The 14,266-nt window shown below is 42.9% G+C and overlaps 2 protein-coding genes and 1 long non-coding RNA gene across 4 annotated transcripts; all 3 read right to left on the bottom strand.

Annotated features, from left to right (window-relative positions):
• Positions 1 to 1,469: 1,469 nt before the first annotated feature.
• Positions 1,470 to 4,177, bottom strand: LOC127302204 (pathogenesis-related thaumatin-like protein 3.5). 2 transcript variants are annotated; one of them, XM_051332613.2, is made up of 5 exons: positions 4,041 to 4,177; positions 3,265 to 3,426; positions 2,611 to 3,173; positions 2,255 to 2,510; positions 1,470 to 2,166 (listed from the first exon to the last, which is right to left on the bottom strand). In XM_051332613.2, exons 3-5 carry the CDS (start codon positions 3,104 to 3,106, stop codon positions 1,872 to 1,874), a joined length of 1,047 nt encoding a protein of 348 aa, XP_051188573.1. In that variant the 5' UTR covers positions 3,107 to 3,173; positions 3,265 to 3,426; positions 4,041 to 4,177; the 3' UTR covers positions 1,470 to 1,871. The 2 variants fall into 2 exon arrangements, with proteins under 2 accessions (XP_051188573.1, XP_051188572.1); XM_051332612.2 differs by lacking the exons at positions 3,265 to 3,426; positions 4,041 to 4,177 and having other exon boundaries at positions 2,611 to 3,255.
• Positions 4,178 to 4,179: 2 nt separating this feature from the next.
• LOC127302205 (small ribosomal subunit protein bS16m/bS16c) lies at positions 4,180 to 5,711 on the bottom strand. Its single transcript, XM_051332614.2, has 3 exons — positions 5,511 to 5,711; positions 5,292 to 5,337; positions 4,180 to 4,716 (listed from the first exon to the last, which is right to left on the bottom strand). Exons 1-3 carry the CDS (start codon positions 5,641 to 5,643, stop codon positions 4,476 to 4,478), a joined length of 420 nt encoding a protein of 139 aa, XP_051188574.1. The 5' UTR covers positions 5,644 to 5,711; the 3' UTR covers positions 4,180 to 4,475.
• Positions 5,712 to 6,448: 737 nt separating this feature from the next.
• On the bottom strand, positions 6,449 to 11,613 carry LOC127302206 (uncharacterized). The gene is made up of 2 exons (XR_007852727.2): positions 11,412 to 11,613; positions 6,449 to 6,751 (listed from the first exon to the last, which is right to left on the bottom strand). It is a non-coding gene; the product is annotated as an uncharacterized lncRNA (long non-coding RNA).
• Positions 11,614 to 14,266: the final 2,653 nt, after the last annotated feature.

The following is a 14,266-nucleotide window of genomic DNA, read 5'->3' as shown; positions in this document are numbered from 1 at the left end:
ATCTACGGCTCTACGGGTATAAGATGGAGTTTGTTTGTATCACAAAATTAACGGAAGCTTCCATCCCGGTCGGACACGAGAGGGAACAGACAACCGATTTCTCCACGCTCAAAGGTTGCAATCGTCAGATTATTAGGCAAGGAGTGGGTTTAATTATCCGTAATCAATATCGCACATGGACTACCACACTTAACCATACACATCGAACTAAAAAAATTCTAGCAGATATGAATATGGACAAGTACTAGTGCAAGGTATAAGATGAGAAGCATGTACATAGCGACAGAGAAGGTCGCTCCAGCAGCAACATCACCATGGCCGTTGTCGCTATCGCCCATGGTGTTGTCAGAGTCACCGGATCTGTTGAGGAAGAAACATGAACCGACAAGGAAGAACTCGCACAACATTGAGCAGTCGCGCCGAGACACTCCCAAAAATCTTATCGCCTAGCTCCCTTGTGCAGGATCTCGACGGACGTGGTTTCGAAGGCCTCCTCTCCTGGATAGCAGTGCACGCAGTTGCCGGGATGGGAAAAACTAGAGGACGACGTAGCATAGTGGGAACTTGGGAGTGTGGAGTGGTAAGTGGGGGAAGGGTCATCCTTATATAGAAGCTAGGATTGTGAGCGGACTCTTAGGTTTTTTATGAGTTCTTTAGTATATGCGGCACAACTTTATAATCGCGGTTGCTTTAGGGGCACATAATTGGCTAATCCCGCGGTTTCGATGTGGGCCACACCCGTCAGTGTGGGAATAAATTTAATCGTGTGAACTAAATTAGAATTGCTAAAATAACAAGATTCGTGATAAAATGAATATCGGCACGGAGTGAAATACTCATCAGAATATATAATACCTAAACAACCATACGTCAGCCGGGACTGAAATACATAGTGAAATACACATATTGCTACCACAAATAATAATTTCTTACTCAGAAATAAGGTGATCTAGAGTTTCTGCAAGCGACCCGAGAGCGTCCGACATGAAGGCGTACGTCGAGTTAATCGCGTTTATCGTAGGAGCCACCTTTTCTTCAGATTCCCTGATTACTTGCTTCAGAGTGTCCTTACAGGTCATAGTTGGACAATTCGTACAAGTCGTCGACGGTTTTCTTCCACGTCGCGACCAACACACGTTGCAACTCCAGCAGGTGCTCTTTATCAACATACAACACGAAGTCACACTGGTGGTGACACTCAGACCCTCAAACGAATTTCACAATCCATGCCCCAATGTCTGGATACCAAACGAGCAGTACTTCTTGCCCTCTTTTTTCATTATTAGCTTACTTTATCTGTTTTTAACAAATTTCAGTTTATTCCCCCTACCTTTACAGTGTTTACACAAATTGCCCCATTTAGTGAAAGTTTGATCGCTTTTACTCAAGGTGGAAGTAGGCCAGTAGGGGTTAAAAAAACAGAATTCACACTTCTTTTCTTTACAACTGATGTAAACACAACGCAAGGATAAGCCATTACTGACCATAACGATATCCTAACATTTCCATCCCTCGGTCACAAAACTGTACGTGCGTGCAGACAGGTTGAGCACGGCCGGAGTGGGAATATCTGGAGTTCAGATACCTGAATTAGTTTCTGCAACGTGAATTTACATTTAGTTCAACATTCAGTGTAAAATAGACCCAATCTTACCAATTAGTCGCCTAGCGCGCACCTACACTGTTCACAACAAACTGCTTTACACGAAGAATATTATAGGATCATCCAAATAACCAGTGCCTGCAAATTAACCCCTCCTTGATCGATCTCTGATCTCTTCCGTGGTGCAGGTTTCGCAGATTCAGAGCCAGCTCTGCCCTGAGCTCTAACGCAGGGCAAGGTGAGCAAGGGAGCACGGTCCGGTCGAACGTCAGGGATAACAGACGAGCAGCGGTAGCAGAAGAAGCCACGGCCGGATGTATCTCGTGCTCGCCGACGAGGCCCTCATCGCCGGCGGCACATGAGCGCCTCCGCGGCCGTAGTTGTAAACCGGCGGTTCATAAGCACCACCGTAGTTGTTGTAAACCGGTGCACCCTCGCCACCGTTGCCGTGGGCCGGCGGCGCATTGTCCTCGCCAGTGCTCTGGCCTCCGTTCGCGTACAATGGCCGCGCATTGACTCCGTCGATCTGCGCACCGAGGAAGACGGCGTCCGACTCCTTTATCCTGCAGCGGAAACCAGTCACAAGGCTGTGAACTACACGTCTGTACATGTCACATGTGTATGTTTGCCATGGCGGGTTGATGAACTGACCCGGATGTCGGGAGGCAGAAGGCGACGTTGTAGTCGTCGGCATTGCAGGTGAAGGTGCTAGTGCTGTCGTCGTAGGCGTAGCTGTAGGCGCGCGGGCACGCCGTCTTGAAGATGGACGAGTAGGCCGTCGGCCGGCACGCTGCCGGCGTGCCGTAGGCGCCGCTGCAGCAGTACCTGTCCTGCCCGAACGCCTCGCACGCGCTCCGGCACGCGATCGCGCCGGCGCCGCAGTCCACCTGAAGCTCCCTCGGGCACGCTGGCACATCGATCGACAACTCGAGATCATCAGAGCTGGCCGGCAATGACGGGCGGTGCGCGCAAGCCTAATTATAATGCATGAAACGTTTATTACTTACAGCGGTTCAGGTCGGCCATGCAGCCGGTGGCGTTGCACGCGCCCTGCCCCCGCAGCGCGCGCGGGATGGCGACGACGGGAAGGTTGTACCCGTCGACGAGGCTCACGTCGTAGAAGTCCTCGCTGCCTGTCTTCCCCAGCGTGACCTCAAAGAGCGTGGCCGGTGGCGTGGCGCCGGCGCCGCGGCACTCCATGCGCCCGCCGCAGTCGCCCGTCTGGCAGATCCCCGCGCCGGCAGCGTCGAACACGCACCCCGTGCGCGCCCACATCCGCCCCGACCACCCTGTCGGCGCGGCGAGCCGCACTGTCTGCCCCGGCGCGAGCTCAAACCCAGTGGTGGACAGCTGCGGCGTGCCGGAGCCGGCTAGCGTCCCCGGCCAGATGGTGTAGGCGCAGTAGTTCGATATGGTGAACGTTGTCGCACACGTCGAAGCCTGAAACCACGGCGCCAACGCCAGCACAAGGAGCCATAGCTTGCAATGTCTTGGCTCTCCCATGGTGATCCACAGCACAAACAGCTGATCTTGATCGGAAGCGAGGAAGAAGGCATTGGAAGGATACTTCCTAGATTTAAAGAGGAAGCCATGCAAAGAAAGCTTTTCTTGGTGAGCTTGGTTTAGCATATGATGGGGGTGGCCTAGGGAAGAAGAAATACCTTTTGGGATGATACAAGCTTATGCTACCTTGATTCCTGGTCAAACATTCTCTTCTCTGTTTTGTGAGTCTCAAGTCATACTTAACCTGTCTTTCATTTTTACTGCCTGAACTTGTTCATGCAAATTGGGCAGAGTGCATGTTTCAGCTGTTGTCTGTCAGTCTGGATGAAGAACATGATATGTCGTTAGACATTATCATTAGCAATAACAAGAGCCAGGATACCAGTATGAAAATCCGGTGGTATTTTTTCTGCCTGTCTGATGCAATTCAGTGTGGTAACCGTGCTTCTTATTTGGGTACCATTTTCAGCGATGTAAACTGGCTCTTTATTTTTGCTGAATATTAATACCAAACGGGTGTTAGGGTTAGGGTTTAGGGTTTTGAGTACAGTATTGTTTTACCTACGGAGTAGCTGTTTTATTCAGTTGCAAAACATATCCCATATGCTCTTTAATTTCAATTGTCGGAATCAAAGTACAGACCTTCTAAAAAGGAGCAATGAGAATCAGGACAATTTCATATTCTACTTCAGCTAAATAATTTAATTTCTTTCTAAGGCAAATCTTATGGCATACTCCCTCCATTTCAAAATAAAAGTGTCACAGATTTGCATGTACCGAGACATGTTTTAGTGCGTAGATACATGCGAATCTATCACACTTATTATGGAACAGTGGAAGTATGTTTTAGAATATGCTCTCAGGAGACAACATGCCTCTTATAGAAGCAAGGCCTACAAGGAAGGGATCACACAGGAAAAATCAACAGACAAACCTCACAAGTATCCACAAGGATGCCCCAAGAGTCCAAGAGGCAAGGTGCACCTTTTGCAGCTTCATAATCAAGCAATATATCTCACCTTTGCAACCACAGCAGATAAAGCATCAGATCTGATTGGATCACACATGAGGAATAGTCATAAAGGAACAATTTATTTTTCAACTTGGGAATCCAAAATGAACTCAGAAGTTCACTGAAGTTTTCATTTATATCATCATCTTCCATTCAAAAGGAATCATACTAGGAGACAACTTAGTAGACTGGAGACGGCTAACTCATGACGCAGCATTTCCAGAAATAAAAAGGAGAGTTACATGACTAAACTGTTGCCACATTGTACGCTACACACTCATAATCTTATCAGATGCATGATAAACAAGTTTTTTTTCCTCTTGCAGCACCACTACATAAGCCAGAATTAAAATTTTATCACGCTTCCAATGAAGGTTCTGCAGGTTCTTCAGCATCACCTTCAGTAGCATTGGGATCATCAACAATTGTGACACCCTCAAGATCCAAGGGACGCCCAGTCATCGGATGAATGGGGTTCCTGTCACGATGTCCACCCTTACGGCCCATAGCTAGCAATGGAGGTGGAGGCAGAACCCCGGCACGGAAGAGTATACGCTGCACAGGATCTGATGGCTGTGCCCCAACAGATAGCCAGTACCTGCAACATAATCATAGTTGTCACTAACTGTATGAGGTTATGTGGTCTTGCAGGGCAGGTGAAATAAGCAGCATGGCATATCTGTAGCAAATACTCATTAGGTCTGCTATAAATGCAACCAAGCACATCTCATGTACTACTTATGATGGAATCGAGCAAATCTCATGTACATGAAACGCCCGCATCCGTATTCATTAAATCAGTGGTTTTCTTCTCTAATGGAGAGGCAACTAGGTATAACTGAATGAGGTTTGCCAATTGGCATTTCACTTGTCTTTCTTTTGATTTACCTACACAACACTCCCAATCGTACACTGTACTGCCTGAAGCAAAGCATTATAGGGAACAAGGCCCAATTTATTTAGGTTGAGAAAATAGGCATGATTTATTTAGGTTTAGCCGCTTAAATGCTCAACCGACCTACACAAGGAAGTATTACGGGGATGAACATACAATGTTATTTGTAAAGTAGGTGCAGCAGCAAACTGCAATCTGCGATGTTTTCTCCAAAAAAGGAATATAATAACTGGACAATACTCTCTGAAATGAAAATCAGGAGCAGGCACAGAACTCACTTGACCCGGTCGAATTTGAGACCCATCCTCTTGCCACCATCCTTCCCTGCAAACAGGGACAGAAAAAAGGCACGCACTCTGTTATTCACTAAAGCTCCAACCGCCGCACAAATTCGCATCACTCAGCTAGGCTCGGGTAGCTGATTCAAGCGGAAATTCGAGGTGGGCCGGGGATTCCTCAACAGATCGAGTGGGAAATCGAGGTGGGGGGAATCTCACCGGGGAGCGGGTTGTAGTAGCCGAGGACCTCGAGGTGCTTCCCGTCGCGCGGGGAGCGGCTGTCGGCGGCCATGACCCGGTAGAAGGGCCGGTTCCGGCAGCCAAACCGCGCCAGCCGGATCCGGACCACCATGGCGAGTTGGCGACGCTTTTTTTTCTTCCTCTTCCTCGCCGCCTTCGCCTGTCGCCTGCTCTGGGTGAGGGAGGTCGTTTGGGAAGAAGGGTTTTAGTACATTTCAGCTGTTTCTGGGCTGGGATGGGCCTACCGTAAGTCGTTCCAGGAAATTTAGCGGGTTCATGATCCAAGTTTGGGCCATCGTTTATGGGCTGGTAAAATATAGCTTCATTTTCCAAACAAAAAAAAAAGAGCCACTTCAGGTTAAAGTTTCATTTAACCAATTTTACATTTTTGTGCAGAATAAATTTCACATCTCACATCTGACAGGGGTAAAATGCGGCATAACTTAATGAAGTAAATGTAAGAATTTACACGAGTTTTCAGAAACGTGTGCGCTAACTCGAGAACACGAACAAGATACGTGCTAAATACACAAGAAATCTCTGATACAAGAACACAGCAAGGTGGTTTCGTAGATCGAAGCTCTCTGGTCTCTGGCACCGGCCGCTGAAGAACATAGCCTACTGCTCACAACATTCAGTGTCCGGCAGGAGCTGGGCAGTTGTGAGGAGGCAGACAGCGCCAAATCGCCGACTAGGCGGAGTAAATCGGCTAGCAGCCTGGCCCTAGATGCCGTCTAGCCACCTAAGCAGCTGCCCTTTTTAACCCAGCTCCCACTTGATCCTTGATCCTATCATGGTTGGTGGGGATATGTTTTTCCTGCAGAAAAGATGAAAGGAACACATGAATATTGGGCTTTCTCCAAGAATGAACCGCAGTGTGGATGAAGTGGGGGGAAAGGAAGAACATGAGACCCAGATTGAACAAGCAATTGGTTTTCAGCTTTCTTGTTTCCAGTGCACCTCTTGGCATTTGTTCCCTGACAGACAGCGACGGCACTATTGTCACTGTTGTCTAACAAACATCGCATATCCGTACTGGCATGTTTTTCCTACCTAAGAACACCTAAAAGTGAAACAACCATGAAGCAAAGCAGTGGTGTCTTCCTACATCTGCAGAATCTGTGTCAAGACCATGGGAGAGTACAATGCTGCCTTGCATCCAATTTCTAATGCCTTGAGGAATTTGCATCTGTGGGAACCTGCGGATTGACCTGTCCCCTCTGAGAAAAAAATAAGTGATGTAGTCATTCAAAAACAGTCACTATATATCTTGCTAAACAAAGCACTAAGCCAGAAACTTTCCATCTCAGAACTTCCGTAGTAAGTAGGAAATATTGTTCCCCAGAATCAAGAAAGTACTGAAGGATGCCCAGTTTCTCCAATGTTGACAAAAGAAAATATTAGATGATGCTTTTCAGATTAGTTGAGTTGTATATTCCTACTTTTTCCTAGAAAGCTTGGTGGTGGAAAAGTATTCAAAATTTTAAATGCATGTCAGGTAGAGAGAATTTCTGCAAGTCTAAGTGATTACAAAGACAGGCTATATTCCATTAATACATTCTGAAGAACCTGTACCTAAGATGTGCATTGGTAAAATAGGAGAATTTGATCAATTAAACTTAAAAGATACTCCCTCTGTTCCATATTAGTTGTTGCTGATTTAGTACAAAGTTGTTGTATTTAAATCAGCAACAACTAATATGGAACTGAGGGAGTAGCATATTCCAAGTGAACAAAAATAGTACTATTAGGCGTTGAAGAATGATGAATCACTTAAAAGGCTATATTGGTTAATTCAGTCCAATAAAAATGCATGGGAGTATTTTTTATATCGAACCTGTGTCTTCAGGCATGGGAGTATTTTTTATATCGAACCTGTGTCTTCAGGCATGGGAGTATATTTTTATATCGTTTGATTCATGATTCACATGCCTGAAGAACCATGAATCACTTAAAGGCTGCATTGGATAATTCAGTCCAATAAAAATTCTGCGTGCAAAAACACTTAAAAATATTTAAGTGCTGAAGACAACATTTCCGTTTCTATCTACAGATTTTTAATTGAAGGAGATACCAGAGCATAAATCGTAATAATTTCATTAGTCTTTTCTTCTTCCCGCCTACTCTCCATGTCAACAAAGATATCTTATCTCCCATAATTCCATTAAGCATCCATTTCTTCCAATAGATTTATGTACCAGTGGACAAAAAAAAAATCGACTGACTTATGTACATTGAGAGAAAAAGGGATTTGATTTTTGTTACCCAGCCTTACTGAACTGCATCATTTCTACGAGTGCTACATAAGGTGTATGTGTTACTTATGAAGTTATGCTATCCATATCGAGTAAGCAATATCAACCTTCAGGCATGAAAAATAAGATATATTCCTATTTTCTCAAAAGGAAAGTGAAAGGACACAAATAATGCACAGTGCATAAGAAAGAAAGGAAGTGCAGTATCTATATTCTATGATCATGAAAGCTACTCCTCTAGGATGCTCTCATCTAAAGGAAATCCAGATATTCCGCAATTCAAACTTCCTAGTGAATAGCCAAAGGGAATTGTGCAATTATAAATCGCTGTTAGGTCTACTATGAGTACATGAATGCTTAGCTAACAAATCTTGGCAGTCAGGTAACGATGCCGACAACAAGCGATTGCGTGCCTAAGTTTCTTACAAACAACTTTGATGTGAACGCATGCTTTAATTTGGTCATTGTTTGGATGACGACGTTGAATAATTTGATAACTTTATCAGTAAGACTCATTTTAGCATTGACGCAGTTCTATCAATCGGTCACAGAGAGTAGTTATGGGTCAATCTCTCTCACACCACATCAATGACGTAGGATTGGTCTACTCAACTTCTAGGAACACACCAACAGGGCCAGGGTGGGAGGCTGGTCCCTTCTTCTAGATGAGAATTTCACTACTAAGTATCATTATTTTCTACTTATAAATCAATCTACATTTTGGGTCCATGCTCCGTCACTGACAACCAAAGCTGTCTCCTACTCTTTTTCACTGTATGTTTTTTTTTTGAACAATTTTTCACTGTATCAAAGTCTTAAAACTGGTTTCATTATCATGTAGTTAGCTACAAATATGACTGCCATGTAATTTCATAACGTGAAGCGTTTCACAAGTAACCTTCAATTCCATCACATAAAGCTCTTTCACAGTAAACATTACTAATCCCATATTGCAGCAAACCGATGAGCATAAAAGGAAGAAGGCTTTACCAGAAGTACGAAGTTGATTACTGATGTACAGCACAGAGGAAGGCCTGACTTTCTTTATAAAATAACAATCAATGAAAGTGCACATGACATAAATGCATTAACTGCGAAGTGTTTTTGAGAGGAAGTTTTGTAGGCCGCTGTATCCAGTCGAGCCAACTATTTTGCCCAGCCCTAACTAGAATGAATCTGACAAAAATGAAAGGTAAATTATCACACCAAAGTTGTACTGCATTAAAAATGCGACTAACAAAAAACTTGCACATGCAACCTAGAAGAAGAACCTCTGATCTCCAGCAAGGTCCATCGCACCTTGTAGTTATTAACTCACTAAACCAATCCCTTGTTAACCTAACTGTTTCCTTGTAGTACACAGCTAAACTAAGATAAGCATTAAAGTTGTCAAGGAAACAAGGTTGTTACTTCATTGACACTGCACTAGCATTAATCAATAGTGTATAAAATAAACTAATTCCATCAACAGAACAAGCATCGATATGTTTACCTGATTAGGAAGTGGATCTTGTTATATGCATGTACCTCACTATCTAGACAACACAGACTTCAGCCTTCAGAGAACCCAACCATTCATAGTGTGTTAGCCTTTTAGCAACCAGTAATCAGGAAGTTGAAGATAGAATACTGATATAGTTGGCCAATCAATTAGTAGGTCACCAACATGAACAAATCAAAAGGAGTACGACAAACACTAGTATCAAAGGCATGGCAGTAGATCTAAACATACTAGCTTTGGTGTGATATGGTGTTTGCTTGTTTGAAATGGCAGTCGGCTCAAACCCAGTTTCTATCAGATTTGCCGATTTCGCACTGTAATTTTTTGTTGCCTCCTTCAACAAACTGCTTACTACAGATGATCTACCACAGATATTCCAAGGATTTCACTGGAGTACATTGTAAAGAATGTTCAATGCGCCAATACAGCAGCCTCTCCCTGTTTCTCTGACAAAGCAGCAGTAAGAATAGGGATATATTCATATATATACATGTATGTTCCCAGAGAATATGATAGATCAACCTGGCAATGTATACTAATTAGTATGCAAAGCATCAAAAAAATTCTTATTAGTAGATTTTCCTTCTTGCTCAAACAAAGGATAAAACTATTGATTGGCAGAACCTAGCTCGCCATGCCCAAACTTATTGATGAACAATAAAAACGAATATTTGCTTCTTTTTAATGTACTGCTATGTAACAGAAAAATGTGATCTAGAGGATGATATGCAGACCACGTAGGAGGCTGGAAGAATTGGAGACAAGCACCATAGTGCTATATAACAGTGACATGTCGGCACATACAAATTACACCCATACAACTCCATATGTCAGGAACTACGGTGTAGATAAGACCAGAATAAGAAATATATGAACACTTATTCACACTATTATAATATCTAATATTTGTCATCCACAAATGAAAATTTCTTTCTTTGTGACAGCATCACGTTAGATTAAGTAAAAGTATTATACACGAAGCTTCTAGCTATAATATTTGGCAGTGTCGTTATTCATCACGTAGCTCCAAAAAGACAGCACGGATTAATATGGATACAAAAATGTGAACATGATCTTTGAAGTATGCAGCCTTTTAGCAGTCTTGCGGACAAATATAAATAAAATGAGGAAGGTAGAAGCTAGCTTTCACAAGTCATTCATCAGTACCAACAAATAATGGCTGCATTTTGATACCACTGCATCTTCGCTATGTTAGTTAAACTTCTTTTCTTGCACGCAACCATCACTAACTTCCCATGATCAGGCAGAATAAAAGGTGCAGTACAATAACCCGAAGCATTCTAGAAGTGTTGAATAATTTGGTAACAGAAACACAGATACTACTCCCTACATGATGAGATAAGCTTAAAATTACATGTTTATTGCACATGTCATAAAACCTTTTTCAAAAACATAAAAAATGAAGCGCTGAGAAATTAATTAACCAGTCATTTGATCCCTCCAAGATTTTGCTGTGTTCAAGTTTGAAGCAAGCTTCGCAAGTATTACTATCATGCAAAGCAGTCAACTGAAATGTTACGATCCCGGTCCCCTTTTAGGTAAAGCAATTTCAATGAATGATATCCCATCCATACACTGAATGTAGTAGATCATGGCAGCGGAAAGATCGAGCCCAGCAGAAAGCTTCCGCGTGCTTTCGTCCAGCAAGCGAAGTGCTTCACAAGTAAGGGGTGATTCACCTGAAGCCAGCCATGCCAATGTCAAATTGGTTGGTTTGACACATACGAACTTTTCGCTTAACGACAATTGCATTGGCAATGCTATCGCGGTCACTGGATGTTTGTTCACACGAATTTCTTACCCCCAGACGGCCAGACTCACATTTGTTCCCCATACAGTTTGTCAACTAAATAAACTCCTGCAAATCCGAGTGCCATGTGTTGTGCAACTGTCCATTTCGCTGAATCCTGCATTGCAGACAGGGTCACTCACTGCACAACCTTTTTTCCCATCGCTTTTCTACGAATCTTCGTATGACGCAGCGGATAGCATAACCAACAGTCGTATCGGAGGCGCAACCCTTCCCCCTTGCTCCGAGAAAAATGAAAGCTATATGCAATCTGACCGCTAGGAACAACAGCAGCAGCAGCAACAGCCACAAACCTTCGCTCCAGCAGTCGCTCGCGACGGCGCGGCGGATCCCGCTGTCGCGCCCTCCCTGCAGCGGGAGCGCTCGCCGGTCCGCCCGGCCGCCTCGAGTCCGGTGAGTAGTCCGTGGCTCCGCCGCGCCGTGTCTTCGTCCAGACTCGAGATGGAAGTGGTGTGTGCGAGTTGGTCCAACCAGACCGAGTTGAGCGTCGGGTCAAGATCTGGTTACCCAAATATTCATCCCGTAGGGCCGTACCTACTTAAATAAGTACAATTCTAGTTTTTGTATTAAGTTAACCTTTATAAATTTTGACCAACTCTATTGTAAAAAGTAGCAATATGTGATATCAAATCGTTATAATATAAAAGTACATTTCAAGATGAATCTAATGATACTAAATTGGCACCATAATTATTGTTACTTTTCCCGTTAAATTAGTTAAATGTTAAGACATTTGACGTAAGAAAAGAGGTAGAAGTACACTTATTTGTGAACGGAGGAAGTATGTTTCACGTGTCCCTTATATATTTTTCAAAACATATATCTCATGTATTTGTAAAATTTAATGCAAAATTGTACCGTTTGTGGCAGGTACGAGAAGAGCAAACAGTATGTAGAATGTACGATACTACTCAGACACCCAAGTATATTTTTATGTATAGGTCACAAATTATCTTTTTTTTACGAAGTTTTGTATAGCTGTACAAGATAAATTATAACATATGTTCGAGGATCATTTTCTGATTTCTTTTTAACCTAGAAAAGCATGAGGTAACATATGGAAACGAGGGCGCAACTAGTTGCGCAAAATAATCATACTACGAGTGGCCTCTTCTTTTCGGATTCAATTTTATGGAAATTACCTGGGCTTAAAGTGAAGGGATACATCATATATACACTAGTCGATAAGATGGTATCGAAATGTGTAAAAACAAGATTTTCTCAAAGTGCCAAAACACATATCGATCTCGATCAAGAAATCCAACGTATGATTATATTGAAATTAATAACCAGAAATATACGCGTATCTCCATCCCATGACTCACGACTGAGACCTATCGTGCTCGACATAGGTGATGCCCGCCGCCACCCGCTGAAGTTTTTTTGCGGAGACAAAAGAGAATCGAAGAGCAGTAGCGAGAGACTGTGGTGAGCACATATTAGAAAAACGTCAGGTTGACGCATCGGCTTTGGTGGTGGGCCTCGCCGACCAGTAGGATGCGGTTAACCGGTTACCCACGTTGGACCCATAGTGCAAGTCTCTTAGAATCCACGGCATTCTAAAATGTGCATGCTCCCATTCAACCATGGAATGAATGAACGCCGCTCTTTCGTGCCACCTACCGTGGTGCACTTATGTGCCGATATCAATAATACCACACTAAGAGCATGGGCTAGACCTGGATACATATGAAATCATTATTTGAAACTTAGTACTCCCTCCGTCTTATAAAAATTGTCTGAGATTTATCAAAATTTAGATGTATCTAAATATTATTTAGTGTCTAGATATATCTAATTTTGACAAATCTCAGACAACCTTCATGGGATGGAGAGAGTATATATATTAAATGGAAGGAGTAACTCACAAGTAACTATAAGGTAAAAAAAACTCACAAATAAACACTCTTAAACTTGTGGAATTAAGAAAAAAACCCAAAAAACTAAGAAGATTTCCACACAGAATAAGAAAACAGCCAACTCTTCTTCTTTTTTTAGCTCAAAACAACCACTCTTGTCAAGCAGACTTCAACCACCACTATAATCCTCCACAAGGCACACGCTAGCCTTTTGAACTACCATTTCCTGAGCATACCTTTCACATATAAAATTCCAATCTTACCCTACAAACAATCAATCACTCTGCAAAGACACAAATAACCACACCTCTCAAATCAGCTCATCATTTCTTGACCGGCCAGACATTACTTGAACTATCAGGTACACTTTCGAGATTAAGACCGAGGCCGAGACTTGGGCTGCTACGGGGCCGAAGCACCTGAGTTTTAGTAAGACATGCGAGTAGGTTTAGCTGTTTCTTTTGCTTTTATTTGTGTATGCTTGTTGAAACTTCTTCGTAGTTAATAAAAAATAGGCAAACATTTTGCCTCAGTTTGAAAATCTACTATGAAGATATTATAAATTTTGATAGTTCAAATCTGGTAAAAAAGAAACTCATTCGAGACTACAGTCTACAGATACAACCTAGATTAATTAGGTGCAGGGCAGATACCCATCTCTACATAAACAATGAATCTCTCACTCTCTCAACAGATAAAGAATACAGTGAAACAAGGCATTAAGTATGACATACATGATCTGTAGCAAGAGACAACTAACATGACAATTTGAGTGGTCAACATAAGCAAGAGCCCTAGATTTGGGCAAGACTATTAAAGAAGAACAGTTCTCTTAGGGAATAATTTCAGTGACGTGAGTGGTGTATAGTATCAGAGATTTGAACCGCAGCCTGAATAAACTGACACTGCCGTGCTCGTTTGGTCAAGAACTCAAGATTGTGTCCTACTGTCATTGTCGACATTCACAAGACATGGCTCAGTATGGAGTACAGTGCACGTAATAGTTGCTGTGAATGGACAAGAAAGTTAAATTAAACAGTTCGAACAATCCCAGTTCTCTCCGTTTCAAGGGAAAAAAAATTCCCAATTGCTCCACTTGTATCATGTGAGCATTACTTAGTTGGTATATTCTAGAGTACGTAGAAAAGTTACAATTAGCGAACATTATGTTTATTTATCATCATACTCTAAATGGATATACTTTGACAGTCATAGGATGTGTGGTCCGGCCAGTTGGGGGGCGGCCATTTTTTTAATCTCATCAAAGCGGACTATTATTTGAGTATGTG

This window comes from Lolium perenne, chromosome 5 (genome assembly GCF_019359855.2).
Source record: "Lolium perenne isolate Kyuss_39 chromosome 5, Kyuss_2.0, whole genome shotgun sequence".
Lineage (NCBI taxonomy): Eukaryota > Viridiplantae > Streptophyta > Magnoliopsida > Poales > Poaceae > Lolium > Lolium perenne.
The sequence above is the reverse complement of the archived record's forward strand: the minus strand, read 5'-3'. Positions and strand labels throughout refer to the sequence as shown.